The sequence below is a fragment of the Dysidea avara genome, chromosome 6 (genome assembly GCF_963678975.1).
Source record: "Dysidea avara chromosome 6, odDysAvar1.4, whole genome shotgun sequence".
In the NCBI taxonomy this organism is placed as follows: Eukaryota; Metazoa; Porifera; class Demospongiae; order Dictyoceratida; family Dysideidae; genus Dysidea; species Dysidea avara.
The window spans coordinates 30585711-30600841 of NC_089277.1; the positions used below are offsets into that span (position 1 = coordinate 30585711).

General features: G+C 37.0%; 1 protein-coding gene across 1 annotated transcript; it reads right to left on the reverse strand.

Moving 5' to 3' along the window:
• Positions 1–1101: 1101 nt before the first annotated feature.
• Positions 1102–15084, reverse strand: LOC136257526 (centrosomal protein of 85 kDa-like). The gene is made up of 14 exons (XM_066050753.1): positions 14899–15084; positions 12626–13214; positions 11671–11788; positions 11213–11398; positions 10866–10942; positions 10425–10500; positions 10080–10175; positions 7828–7892; positions 4848–5094; positions 4673–4750; positions 3140–3199; positions 2370–2432; positions 2195–2288; positions 1102–1524 (listed from the first exon to the last, which is right to left on the reverse strand). The coding sequence occupies exons 1-14, from the start codon at positions 15020–15022 to the stop codon at positions 1376–1378; spliced, it is 2022 nt and encodes a 673-aa protein (XP_065906825.1). The 5' UTR covers positions 15023–15084; the 3' UTR covers positions 1102–1375.
• Positions 15085–15131: the final 47 nt, after the last annotated feature.

Consider the following 15131-nt stretch of genomic DNA (forward strand, 5'->3'; position numbering starts at 1 on the left):
CCAAGAAATGGCTGTGATGGTAGGTTAATGGTAAAAATTTTAATAACGACAATTCAGGTGAATTTTGTGCCAATTGACCAAGCGGCACCAAATTCACCTGAATTGTCGTTATTAAAATTTTTACCATTAACCTACCATCACAGCCATTTCTTGGCCGCCACCTTGGATTTCACATCTTTTTTCACCATAGCCTTTTTGAGGGCCGCACACTTTTTTTACAGCTGGCTGTTTTGGATTAGATTATATTATACAGCAATAGTGACATGATGATGTAGCTGTAGTACTGTACATGATTATTGAAGGTTATACACCCAAGTACTCTGTAACGTTGATAATAGTTGTTCATTTTTTTTTGGCACAAATGACAAACTATCTCTTTAAGTTGCAGGGGAGCTTTGTGACTACCTTACAACTTGACACTAAATAGAATGTATTCCTTTAATACAGTGTACAACAATATCACGTCAGTCAACCCACCCTATTATCATGTTGTTTATCTAAAATGATTGGAATTAGTGTCAGTGACTGCTCAATTAGAGTGTTTTGAGTGCATATACTGTATGTTCTATTAGATCATTTAAACAAAAGCTCAGTATCACTTAAATCAATGTTAATGGGATTGAAAGTCTACTGTACACATTATAAAGAAAACTCTAGCAGTAGTACAGTAGTGGATTATAATGAACGTTGAACAACAGCGAAGAATGATAACCAAGTGGTTAACAGCTTATGCCAATTATAATAGGCTAGCACAAGCATCAAACATTATACCAGCCAGCATGATAAAAATGTTGTCAAGATTCTAAATGTGTGGCTAATAATTATGACAGCAAAACATGTAAAAATGTGACTTTTTTACTGATCATCCACTTATTGCAGAGATACGAGATAGATACTCTAATAGAGCAATCATTTACTCTAGTAAGGAAACATTCTCGACCATAAATAAATCTTGAAAGCATTGAACTTTTAGCTCATGCAAAAGTAATTTCAAATCTACATACAGAAGCAAGCTCTAGATCTGTCAATGCATATCAACCACAATCATGTGCTTTCTGTTATAGTCACTAAAAGCAGCACTTGCAAACCCTTCATGCTTACTTTACAATATTAACAGCTTTTATTTGTACTAAATGGTATTTAAAACTTTTAATCTCAAAAACTACCAACATTTATACAGCTGTATACATGTGCTACCACACATTATCATAGCTACATACATGTACTGTATCTTATAAAAATTCAGCAGTTATGTACATATACAAAATGCATTCAAAAATGAACTGAAATTACAAAAATGAAACACTGTTCCATGCCGTGAATTACATATACAAATATTATACACAGTGATGGTGTAATATAGTACTGTACATGATTATTGAAGGTTACAAGAGTTCACCACTTCTTCAGCCAAGTACTCTGATACTGTTGCCCTTAGTCGTTCAATTTCTTTTTTCACAAGTGACAACTTATCTCTCCAAGCTGCAGGGGAGCTTAATGACTCCCTCAAGGTGTGACTTGATACTAAACAAAGTAAAAAAATAGATAAATTGCTTGTAGTGTACAATAGACCCTCAACCCTCTATTGTTTGCACCTCGGATTATCTGACATTGAAAATGACTGCTCAATTAGAGTGTTTTGGGTGTGTGTTTATACTGTATGTACTATTAGAACATTTAAAAAGTATCACTTTAGACAATGCCAATGGGGTTGGATGTAAAGAAAACACTACCAGTAGTACAGTAGTGGACTATAAATGAACAACAGAACATGAAAAACAAGTAGTTTACAGTAACATGGCACAAAAACATACTAAGTAGATAAGCAATCTCTGTCAATGTATATCAAATACAAAGAATGCCTTACGAATATGCTATTTATTAGTTACTAGCAGCAGCACTTGCCTTTTGTGTTTACTTTACAATATGATACAGTGGACCACCGGTTATCAGAACCTCAATGTGTCTCAGAAATTGGTAAAAGTGTTCTTTAAGTGAAATGTTCGGATAACTGAAGCCCATACATTTATATATAAAGCTTTACTCTAATAGGACACACGCTTGCACTCAAAATACTCTAATAAAACAGTCTTTTCCAATTTTGGATAACGAGTTCCAAATGAGGGTCAAATAACTGAAGGTCTACTGCAATAGTGCTAAATCATCGTTGACTGAGTAGTGAGTACACACTAACCTGAAGCGTGCGGTGGATGATAGGAACACTTTCCATCCATCACTGAAGTGGTCAAGCTGACTATGGACTCAAAGTCAATCAAACACTGACACAACTACAGAGAACAAAAATGACAATAACAACCTCACATGATAATCAACCATATTAGCAACAAGCATTGTATTACAGTGCTCACCTCAGCCATTAGAAATTGTACATCCTCATCAGCTTCAGATAGTCTGCTAGCTGCCCTACTCATCTACATAAACACAACATTACACTGTAATAGTTTTCAGTTTTAAAAAAGCAACTGTCACACAAAATGAATGGTCATCCAGGTCAAGCAGGTCAAATCTGCTTTATAAAATTAGTGGATCGCATGCAGTGTGGCTGAGAAAATTATTCAAGTGGTAACTTGGGAATGTGTCTCCTCAAGATGTTTTGAAACTGGTTACCGGCTGGTGCTACTAATAGAACACCAAACTAAGTAGAGCATGGGAGCAGAGTTACACGACTGCTTCATTAGGTCACTGATTGTTCAATTAGAGTACTCAACACCTTGAAAAGTATAGAGCCTTACGGTATAATAATAATATAATCCTTACTGCTTAACATTGATCACTTTACCACAGGGGAAGTGTTAGTAAGTGCTACAGGTAAAGCAACCCAAAGTTTTTGCATACAAGAGCACATAAACATTAAACTTGCCTGTATTAGTGTTTGTACACTTTGTTAAAAAACAAAACTAATTCATTGCATTCAAAAAGTACATAGGCATTGGTGCATGACTCTACTATACTGGCGGTCACATGTGAAAAATTATTTATCCACCAGCATTGAGATCAGTGAGTCAACTGAGTCAGTGATGCTGACTACACAGTGGTTTTAACAACATTTTAGTACTTGATCAGGATTATATTACATCACCAAAACACGTACACAAATACGTATACAACATCCACATACATCATTTATATCTTGTGAGTTGAGGTTGGCCTGCATCAAGTCCTGATTATGACTAACCAACTAAAAAGAAGAAATTATGAAGTAAGTACAGAGTAGACTAGGAATTATACAAAACTGAATACAGCAGACCATCACTTATATGTGCCCAAACTGGAAAAGAATATTGAGCCAGAATGTTCTTGGAAGGAGTGTACACATACAACGCTTGAAATAAGCAGGCAGAAACATTAGGACATAGTGTCTGAACAAAAGCATACAGTACTTAATCACTGTACAAACTTGCTCGAACATCAAACATTTTTTTTGTCTTGAAACACTGTCAAGTCTGATATGCATTTTGTTTGAGTGAATTTTCTACCAATAGTGAGTAAACCATGACTGGACATACGTCTGACCAAAATGTAACATGCTCGGACACACACAATTTTTGGTCGGAAAATGTCAGATGATTGACCATTATTTCAAGCACTGCACATACGTAACTGAACAGAGTTCTGTACTGTATATTCCAGGAGCTCATGAGATGTTTGGGTTTTAAACTTCTGAACAGTTTTTGTCTAAGAACATTGGGGTTCATCTAACTGATGGTCTACTGTACCACATTGAAAATACACATCACAAACCAAGCACTGACTGTTCTACTATTAGAATATTTCACCACAAAAATGATCATGAAATTAAAAGGAAGGTGATAGATGATTATCATTAAGCACCAATAAGTGTTAAAGGGTGAAGATAATCAGTACTACAGTGGAACCTCTCTTAACAAACTCCCCCAAATTAAGGACACAATAGAAAAAAACCTCCACAATAAGGACAAAAATTCAGGTCTGGTTAATACATTTTTACCTCTGAAAGGGGATTATTACAGCAAAAAGTGGCCAAAAATTCTGGGTCCCAAAATGTCCGTAATAGAGAGGTTCTACTGTACAACTACTCAGGATAGTCACAAAGTACATCATTTCTAGATGCAACAATGCTTCTACAGATATACAGTATATGCATGGACATTTTGTAGAAAAATTGAAAATAGACAATGTGCCAAAACGGGCATGAGGGCTCGAGTGCATAGCATACATATCAGGTAAAAGCCTGAGTGTACCATGTTACAGCTAATATATAATCCACACCAAGCGATCAATCACCCAAGCTAACATGAGTGCAACCACTGGATTCATTTTATATACAAGCCTGAACAATTTAATTATGGGTTGAGCAGCTGGTACGTTCTGGCTATTTTGTAAAATATGAAGGGACAACTATAACAGAAGGAATCAGTTAAGCAAAACAAAAGAAAGAAATATCCACAGAAAGATTCAGTCACAACTTTGACTTTTTCATAGCAAAAGTCCACGTCAATGTAATAGTCATGAAAAATAACTATTTCCCACCATAAATATTTTATATAATTAGCCAGCTAGGCTACATTTAGATGTACATGTAGCCCAGGGTATTAACTGGGCTACATTGTAAATGTAGTTCCTTTTATCTGTGCATCCGCGTGTTACATATTTATGTGTAAGCTGTATGTACCTCTTTCATTGATGATTTCAATCCTACGATAGTTCCCTGACTGGACTTGAGCTCATCATTCAGTGACATCATAGCATCCTGTGATGACATCATAGCAGTACAGTACTTATGCATGGCTATGATACACAAACTACTAAACTAGAGGCTACAAATAAAATGTAAAATAATTCCTTACCGAATTCTTGGTCAACTGTGTCTCCAGCACTAGTACTCTCTTGGCGAGTGCCTTACACTGACTCCTTAGCTTACTGGTTGAGTCATTGAACTTCAATCGGTGACGTTCCCTCATTGCCTGCAGCTCTTGTTTACATTTCTGTTCTGCCTCACTTAGTCTTTGTCTCAAACTAATCAACTCCTCATCAGAACTTAATTGCTGGGAGTGTAGTTTGGTGTTCCTCTCCTTGGTAGAATTTAGTGCTGACCTGTGTAACAACAAGTTGATTATCATTAAGTACAGCATAATACAGAACACTGCCAGGAACACCCAACACTGCCATCAAATAGATCTTGTACGTGATGAAAATACTTTAATGTAAGAGACTTTACACATGTGTCAGATGCCAAATCTTATGTTCAAAACAGAAAAACCACATAAAAAAATACTTTGAGATTTTTATCTGCCAGACTAGGGGTAAAACGGGGAGTTTGTAAGACAGAATAAGGAATAGCGGAATAACTCGCATCACAACGAATGGGCATTTATATGGCTTATGCAATGTTAGGGTGATTGTACTGTTACAGCTGTGAACTCATCCCTCGTAGATATCCTTACAATGTAGGGTGATTCCGGTGTGTACTGTTACAGCTGTGAACTACACTGCTTCGTCACTCATAGATGTCCTAGCGAAATGATTACTATATGCTCTTACTACTACTGTATGTAGCTAAGCTAGAATATACAGTAGTTAGCTATTAAATTCGTTTTCGAGTCTTCATCCTTCCAGTGGAGGGATGAAACGAAACGACTGCCATGCCCCCCATACAGTACCCGTTAAGCAGGTACTGTATGTTAAGCGGGTACAATACCCGCTTACGAAGTGCAAAATTACATTTGATTATAGCTCTTACTAGCCACTACTATATGTAAAGTATGGTACCAATGTCGCGAGCAAAAGGGGGTGTGACAGCCGTTTCGTTTCATCCCTCCACTGGAAGGATGAAGACTTAAAACGAAACTAATAGCTAACTACTGTATATTCTAGCTGTGCTAGCGCAATGATACTTAGCTACATACAGTAGTAGTAAGAGCGTATAGTAATCACTTCGCTAGGACGGCTATGAGCGACGAAGCAGTGTAGTTCACAACTGTAACAGTACACGCAATCACCCTACATTGTAAGGATATCTACGAGGGATGAGTTCACAGCTGTAACAGTACAATCACCCTAACATTGCATAAGCCATATAAATGCCCATTCGTTGTGATGCGAGTTATTCCGTTATTCCGCTATTCCTTATTCCGCCTTTTACAAACTCCCGGTAAAACGATGTAGCGCACAACCTCAGTGTTACATCACAACACCAAGTTCACTTGTGGCATGTTACTTTTTCTTATAACACTTGTACAGTAAGGAAGTACAACAACTACACCTAGTAACAATTTATCAGGTAGAAGGAGGCTCACTAGAGACTTGGCATGTGATATAGTTATACCATGGTTGCAAGGATTTTGCTGATACATGTATATACACACACCGGGTCACAACCCTAAGGGCTAAGGGTTTATTTATCAGTAAAACCTGATGCAGTCGTGGTATAAGTGATATATATCACTCTAGGCACACTCACCTGATAGGTGAAAGAACTACAGAGCACTCATCCTGTTACTTTTGTACATCAGTATTTGATGACCGACAGTAGTTTTAATAGCGTGAGCTAAATACCCATTAGAATGTTGTTCATACGTCATTATGCTTTACACACAGCACCAGAAAAATTGTGATTATGGGATCCAGTTTTTGGTGTTAACATCCTTCGAGGACCAAATTAATTTTCAAGTATGGAGAAACGTGTAATTTTGTGTTATAAGGAAGGCAGTGGTCTTCTGTAAAATGAAGACGGATTATTGTATGGCATTGACTTAATGGTAATCTCATACACAACAATAATATGATAACAGTTTTGTTCAGTACTTGTGATATGAAGCGATGAACAGGCAATGTCATCTCCACTGAACGTCCGCTTTGTTATTTCTTTATCGCAAATTCATGAGGTAGTTACATGATCTTTGTATACAAATCAAATCGCCATCATGTGCTGAGTCTGATGGCATTTGGTTTGATGCGCTAGAACTAAGTACCATCGAGATATGGCCGATCAAAGTACCAGGTGTAGAGTAATGGTGGACGATAATGGAAGCGCTACTTTTTCTTGGCAGCCTAGCAGTGGAGATTCTCTTCAAACAAAGCGATACTTGGTGTGATTTTGTCAGGAATTTCATGGTGAGTATCTTAGTGTTAGCGAATTCTATCTATTGTGTACTGATAAGTAGTTATTGTATAATGGTTTATACCACCCCATGTACTTGTGTCCAATATATTGTACTTGTGTCCAATATATTGTACTTGTGTCCAATATATTGGACTTTGGTCTTCGAAGGGTTAAGCCTACTAACTTCACTGTTGGGACAGTAAGTAAGTTAATACATCAAGTTAAGTAGTTAGGACTAAAAGATACTCACCTATTTAAGTCTAGTTGTCCTCTTTGTGTTGTTCCATGGTCTGCTCAATGGCTGACACGTGGAGGAAGAAATACGCATCCACGCATTGCCCAAGCGATTATTTTATTGATCATTCATCATTTAATAACTGTCAAACTAGTAAAAATTTAGCAACTACACTGAGCCTAGCCTAACCTGTAAACTCAAATCCATAATTAAATGCTTCGTGTCACTAAACAAAATGAGTCAAAGCGTATCGTATCTTTGAACTGGTTGGGCATCAAAGCCATGAGCAAACCGTATTCCCATGATATTGCCGGGTAATATCAAGATATTGCCTGGGGCAATATGTAAGTTAAACCCTGTGAACATCCAAGCTAAAGTGGTATATACCCTAATAAAGCAGTCGCCTTAATACAATAGCCATATATACATAAATTGCAAGGAATCCCACTATGCTGTGATCAAACAGAAAATGTATACAAGTAGAACTCACTCTAGTTGTGCAATAGTGACCTTCATCACAGACACTTCCTTATCCAATCTCTTCACAGCTTCTTTCTAAAATTAACAATAACAAAATGGATGAATACAAAGTAGTAAGAAACAACAAAAGAAATTATTTATTTCATCCTTTCGTAGCTGCAACCACATTTTTCTGGTACACCGGCATAAATTCTGAGTGCAATTCCAACTCATTATTGTCTCTAAATAATGCACAACACACCCACAGAGATCTTGTTTCTAAGATAGCCGGATCCTTCACATACTATTGCAAGTTTATTACATAAACTAGTACAATTTTTGGGCTTGCAATAGAATTAAGCACTATGGCATTAAAGTTCATCATTTTTTGCAGGAAATTCCATCACAGCTAACCAGTGAGTGCCTAGAATAAGCAAAGCAACTGCAATGATTGTTGACTAACAATAACTTATAGTAATCAGAACTTAATTCGTCTACCACTGTACACTGTAGTTCACAACTGATGGACATTATACCATCTGGTACATACCCAAATTTTACACCTCTGAAAACACCCACTTGTTCCTTTAGAAACTGCTTCATATATGCCAACAATAAGAAATTCACTTCTATCTTGGCCAGTAGAACAAACAATCAATCAGGACAAAATTTCCTGCAAACACGGTTAATTTTAATGCAGCAATAGTGCCTAATTCTACTGCAAGCACATTGAATTCAATTACCAAGACAACATATTCAATTGCAAAAGTGAGAATTCTACTACAAAAGTGACAAATTCAATTGCAAATGGGAAAAAGCCAATCACAAAGGTGACAAATTCAATAGCAAAACCTGTATCATTATGGATAGGCCAAGGTGGTTTTCCAGAAATATGTGTATACACATACATAATTTCATAATTGTAAACCAACAGATGATCACTCAGTAAGGAGATATCATAAACTGGTTCGCATTATTGTACTTGAATTGGTGCCAACTACTTGTTAAGGCTATTTTTTAGAGTGGTAAAAAAATTACTTTGTGGTTTCTTTTATGTAAGCATAAACTTTATTCAAGACCTTTAAGGGTGCTAGCTGTTTTTGAAGCCACTCAAGGGGCAACCCACATAACCACATGTGGCTGTTACATGTACATCATAATTGGAAATATTACGCATACTCAAAGTATCCATGTTAGGCAGCCGTGTTTTGCATCAAAGAAATTGGACCTGTTTTGTTTGAAAACCATCACGAAAATGATCTCTGGGTGCCCAAGAGTGACAATAGAGTGAGATTAGCCTGAAAGTAAGTGCTAGCTTTGAAGACACATGCAAATGCAAGTTGATTTGTAACTAACACACGTTCTTCCTGTGTTTTCTCGAGTGTATGCTGGTAAGTTATATTTGTAATTGTACACCTGTTCTTAGGTAGTGATGATGTTCCAGCTGGATTTACAAGATAATGACTGTGCGTTATGCAACAAGAATGGGTAAAGAAAAGGAACAAAAGCTTTTCTTTTGTTCAAAACTTCATTTATAACTTGTTATTTGATAAAGTTGGCATTTGTGGTTTATTGCAATTTGTTGTAATAATTGGTCGGCGTGCACATGTTCTACACTGCATTGTAAAAGGCGATATTCTGGGTCAGATCTCTACCAAACTTTTGGTGGACCATCAGTGATAAATTCGCAAACTTTTAGTGCATGGAATTATAATTCATGTGATCCAGCATGAAATTATAAGGCCCAGAAGTCGAAGTTCGCTCGTGGGCACTCGTATAACTCAAGAAAGAAGAAGTGCAAAGACAAATCCATGCGCTAAGTTTCCACAAGTTTATTAAAGCATCTTCACAGCAAATTTGATGCCTGAGCAAGCAGCCAATATCTTGGAATAAGAAAATTGTATGGTTAACTTTGAGGGACTATAGCGCGTGAATGAAACAAGGTACAATCTTATACTTTGGTCTCTGTATAGTAGAAAGTTAGGTCAATCTTCGAAGCAATAGTTTAGATTCCTGTAGCTTCCTTTTTTCCTGTATCAAAGGTAAAAAGAACAGCATTTGTATGGCTTCAAAAAGGCGCTAGCACCCTTAATCCACATGTAGCATTTACTTACAGGTATAGTAACAAAGCAATTAACTGAAAAGTGAGGCTTATATAGCATAATTTGGCATGCCTTGTAAGGCCATGCCAGGAGATTAAGCCATGAAAAGGTTAACAAATACAAAGAACATGGGCTATTATAAACAGTCAACAATTCCAGTTCAGTGTACATGTATACATACCTTCTCTTTTAGTTGTTCACTGACTGATTGTAGTTCATCATCTTTACTGAGTAACATCTTGGATAACCGGTCACTGTTAGACTGTGATGTTGACAACTACAAGTGACACACAGTATGGTATGGTGAATTCTCTTAGTACAAGTGTTGTGTAGTATAAGTGTTGTGTAGTATAAAGGGGAGCATTGTATAATGTACATAACAGTGATGAAACATCAAACACACTGTAGAGTGTAGCGAGTAGTTAAGTATAGTGGTTATTGATATGCTACTGACACTTACGGATTAAATTTAAACTCTTTCTACAGTAATTGCATTAAGTTACAGTAATTGTGCATTGTAACTAACCCCATTCTTTAAAGAGAGGTATTCCTCAGGAGAAGGCATGTTACCAAGGTGATGCCTTAACTTCTCAACTTGTCCACTAAAGTACAGTACACAAACACAAGAACATAAACACAGACTTATGTACTAATAAAATAATTATAATTTTGAAGTAGGCTTCCAATAAAAAAATAGTGGAACAGGATATATGAGTGATGGTAGTTGTGTGGAAAAATCCCTACATTGACATATAATTATGTCACTAGCATCTTTTTAGTGCCAAAGTAGGGATTTTTTCACATACCATGTACCTACCATCATTCATATCTGATTTCACTACTTCAATCACCGGAACCATAAGTTAATAATGATATTTTAACCTCAACCTCCCTGCAAAGGACATCTCCATATAAGGACAAGCAAGCATGGTCCCGGGTATCCATTACTTAGTACAGCACAACTCACAGTAGCCTTTTATTCTCTTCTCTACTGACTGCTAGTTCTTCTTCTCTTTGTGTAAAAAGTGATGACTTATCAGATAACTGGATAGAGACAAAACAATTTACCGTTGTATTCAAAATCATGCAACCAAACCCATGCAAGCCCTTGTTGCTGGATATGTAAGCTTGCTTACACTACAACTGAAGTAGCTATTACTTGTGTGGCCCAAAGTGTGTGTGTGTGTGTGTGTTCAATACCCCACAATAACACTGGAGAAGTCTAGCCGACAATCAACAGCTTATACAATCAACAGCTTATACAATCAACAGCTTATATGTGTCTGTGTGTACAAGTTGTTTGCGTAACCTTACCTCACTCCTCAAAGAACTAATGGTGTTGTTCAAATCCTCACTGGTCTCTGCACACTCCTTGATCACTTTCTCTAGTTCACACTCTACACTCGCCAGCTTGTAAGTAAGTGCCTCAACCTCTGAACTCTTAGCAGTCACTTGTTCTGACAGTTGAGCACTCAATGAAGCATTCTCATACTCCAGTTCCTATAGGATAAACAAGTAACAATTGGATGTGTATATGGTCAGTGAATGAATAATTGGATAGATTCATAAGTACACATGGTAGCACATATGTGTACATGCACATGCCACAAACTACAGAGCATATTTTACATAAAATGTACACCACGTCAATATATATTCCTGTTGGACACATCTAAATAAACACAGTTCAACACATGCACATATGCACATCCACAGATGCAAGCATGCACACAATATACAGTACCCAGCACACACGCATGTGTGTAACTTACTTGTAATCTAATTCCAATCACCCCAGCCTCTTCCAGGGATCTGTTTAATAGCAATTGTTTCAATCTAGCCTCATACTCCCTACACTCTTGTTGTAGTCTATTGATGGTGTGTTTCTGTCTGTAACAACATAACCACACTATTTGTAAATGTGTAGTGTGTACAGTACAAGGCATAAGCAACAAAACAATAGAGGTTTCCTACACTGTATGACTGAAGTAGGGTGTATTCATAGTTGCAGGTATAGACGATTGTTTCTTTACATGTTATTCCTATAACACTAGCATTTCTTGTACATGTATGTAATACTGTGTGGACTAGTGAACCTGTGCATACCACAACTGAAAGTATGTCCCAACGATAAACTACTGAAATACACAATGGCCATTTCAGCTTTGTTTCAGCTATATCCAAACCATTAAAAACAAAGAACAGATATGACACCAATTATAAAGGTGAAAATGAGCAAGAATTCATTGACACACTTTTTACACAAAACCTTCACAGTACTGCCGAATGAGATGCATAGCTAAAGGAGAACTACGATGTAGCTGCTACAGTTGGTGAAAAGGCATATGTTTACATTGAACAGTGAAGAAATCAAGCCCACAGCATTAACCATTGTCAACACTGAAGGCATCAGGTAGTCAGTAGAAACTTCGGTTAAATAAAACTTTTTAAACATTTCAGGTCACTCTGAAGGCACATTTTGGACATTTGTAACATTTGCCCACCTAGTCTTTGAGCCCAACAGAAACCAGATGTCACTTTTCCTTCATGACACAGCTTGGTTAGGCACAAAACTGAATCAATGCCATTGATAATAGAGATTGTGACAAGTGAACTGAGCACTAGAGTTTCAAATAATCATCAACCAATCAATTATACCAGTTTTGAATCCAAAGAACAACACGACATGACAGCACACACACACATGTACTACACATCATTCATTACCTCTCAACAAGCTGATCTTTCTGTATCATGATCCGATCCTTCAACTCAATCAAACCATTCCACTTGCTACCAGTTGGCTCCATAGAGTTCATACTACCATCAGACGATGGTGTCTTTAACTGTTGTAATATCAGTTCATTAGATGAAGCGTTACGATGTGCTAGCTCCTGATATGATGCACTACCAGTAGATACACGTCTGGGTGATAATAATGTGACTGGTGTGTTGTTAACTTGAGCAGAATATGGTGCCACCTTGGCCATAGGACAGCCAACTTTAGGACTGTTATACTCATATTGAGAATTATTACTGGTGGTTATAGCTGTTGAACTGATACCAACTGGATATGTAGGGTAGTCCTGTCTATGGTGGACGTAGGATGGGCTAAATAGAGCATCTCCTAATTGACTGTGATGGCCATAGTGGGGCTGATTATGGATGTTGTGGGTTGGTGTGGTGTGGCTGGAGCTAGCCAGAGTTATGCCAGAACCAGTGCTGGAATGAATGCCAGATTGAAACCCGGCGTTGGAATGGACTCCAGAATGGTAACCAGTACTGGAATGGGAATGTATACTTGCACCATCATCACCTACAAAGAGAAACATTGAAAGAATCAAAGTACATACCGTATAACACATAAAAAGATAACCTTGAGAGTGATCTAGTGTCTACATTTTCTGGGGAGAGTTTAAGTGCTAAGAGACACTTTATACCCATACATACTATTCATACATACATATTCCAAGTTCTATAAACACCTGGAAATTATTTGAGCACATGATGATGATGAATAATGTCACCATCTGTATGAATGTTATATCACTAAAACAACTACTTAGCACTATAGAGGTCACTATAATAATTATTATGAACATTGAGATTATGTACACATACTGTACTGGCACAAGTCGAAAAACAACACTGAAAAAGGGTGATTATGATATGTTTAGCAAAATTGTACAAATCACTTTTCACTAACTGAGTGGATTGTCCAATATTCCCACTATACGTACGTATACGTAATGCCCCTTTTTGCTTATAGTTAAAATTTCAGCCGGATATAAAATGGTGGTCAGCTATAAACGGATACAGAAAAAGAGTTGATGTACTGTATATAACAGAACAAACTGTTAAGCAATGGTACAGGCATAAATCAAAGCTACTATTATCCTTTAGCAGATATTACACAAGAAACAAACTCTCAATTCCCACCCTGTCTGTGACTTCAAGATCACACACCATTTGACACAATAAACATTTTACTTCATCAAAACAAACACAGTTAGTCACACACAACACTGACACATTGTTAGTGGACTATATAACTCAGTAGTCATTTTGTTAACAAGACCACTGAGGTCATCAAAGACTTCTGCCACACCATACTAAGTATAGGACTTTAGTTCTAGCCAACAAGGCTACATTTACCACTAGGTACATTGCTACACTAACTAGACTTTGATACATGAGTCTCACAGTTAACCATAGTCAAGCACATAGGGGACATATCAATTAACACTGAAAGTGTAAAGTAAACCATGAAGGTAATGGATGATGACTAATCACCACAAAGTAATTGATTGCTATTAATACAACAGGTTAGCAATGCAGGTGTAAATCTACATACAGTATAAGCCATACTGTCAACTATTCATCAGTAAAATACTGTGAATTCACATCACAAATTTTGTTAATTATGCAAACAAAAAATCCATGGGTGAAAGAATGTCTAGGAAGTTATCAAATTATACAAATAGCTATAAAATTAGACCTTGTAATGTCCAGATCTAAATTTGGCCGATTGGTGTTCAGAGACTCTTTCAAGTGATACATGTATTCCACATATTGAGTGTCTTCTAACAGGAATGCACATATTTGGAAGCCACAATCACTCTGCAGGCAAACATCTCAATAGTAGGCAAATCCCCTCAGTCTATACAAATACTACACAACCACCATACAAAAATTCATAGCTTGGTTCCCTACACACTTCCTTGTCTAGGTGCTTATGCAGCTGATTTCAATCACAATAAACAGTTTTTAGCACAAGTGTAGTTCTGAACTTTAGACAACAAGCAAGGCTACAAACAACGGAATTTTAAAACCATTTGTGTGTGTTCTGTGTTTGTGTGTGTAAACGGTATATTCGAGGAACAAAGCAAATAAGGTTATAAACAAACTAATTAGACGTCTCTATTTTGCTCTAAATTACACGTACTAGCACACTTATTATTAAAACTACAGACAGGAGAACTTCTAAATATGAAACTTACCGTCGTTTTCACTTGCAGGAAACTCGTACGAACTGTAAAATATTCCTGGTGAGGCGGGAGGAGGTGAAGACCATTCTCTCACTTGTTTACCATACAACCGAACTCCTTTACTATCTCTGTCCATGTCGTGAACCCTAAAGTGAAGATCGAACCATGTCAAAATATTTGAATATGGAAATTTAATTACTGTCACGTGATAACCTGTTTGGCGAATACGACTAAACTTTAAATTC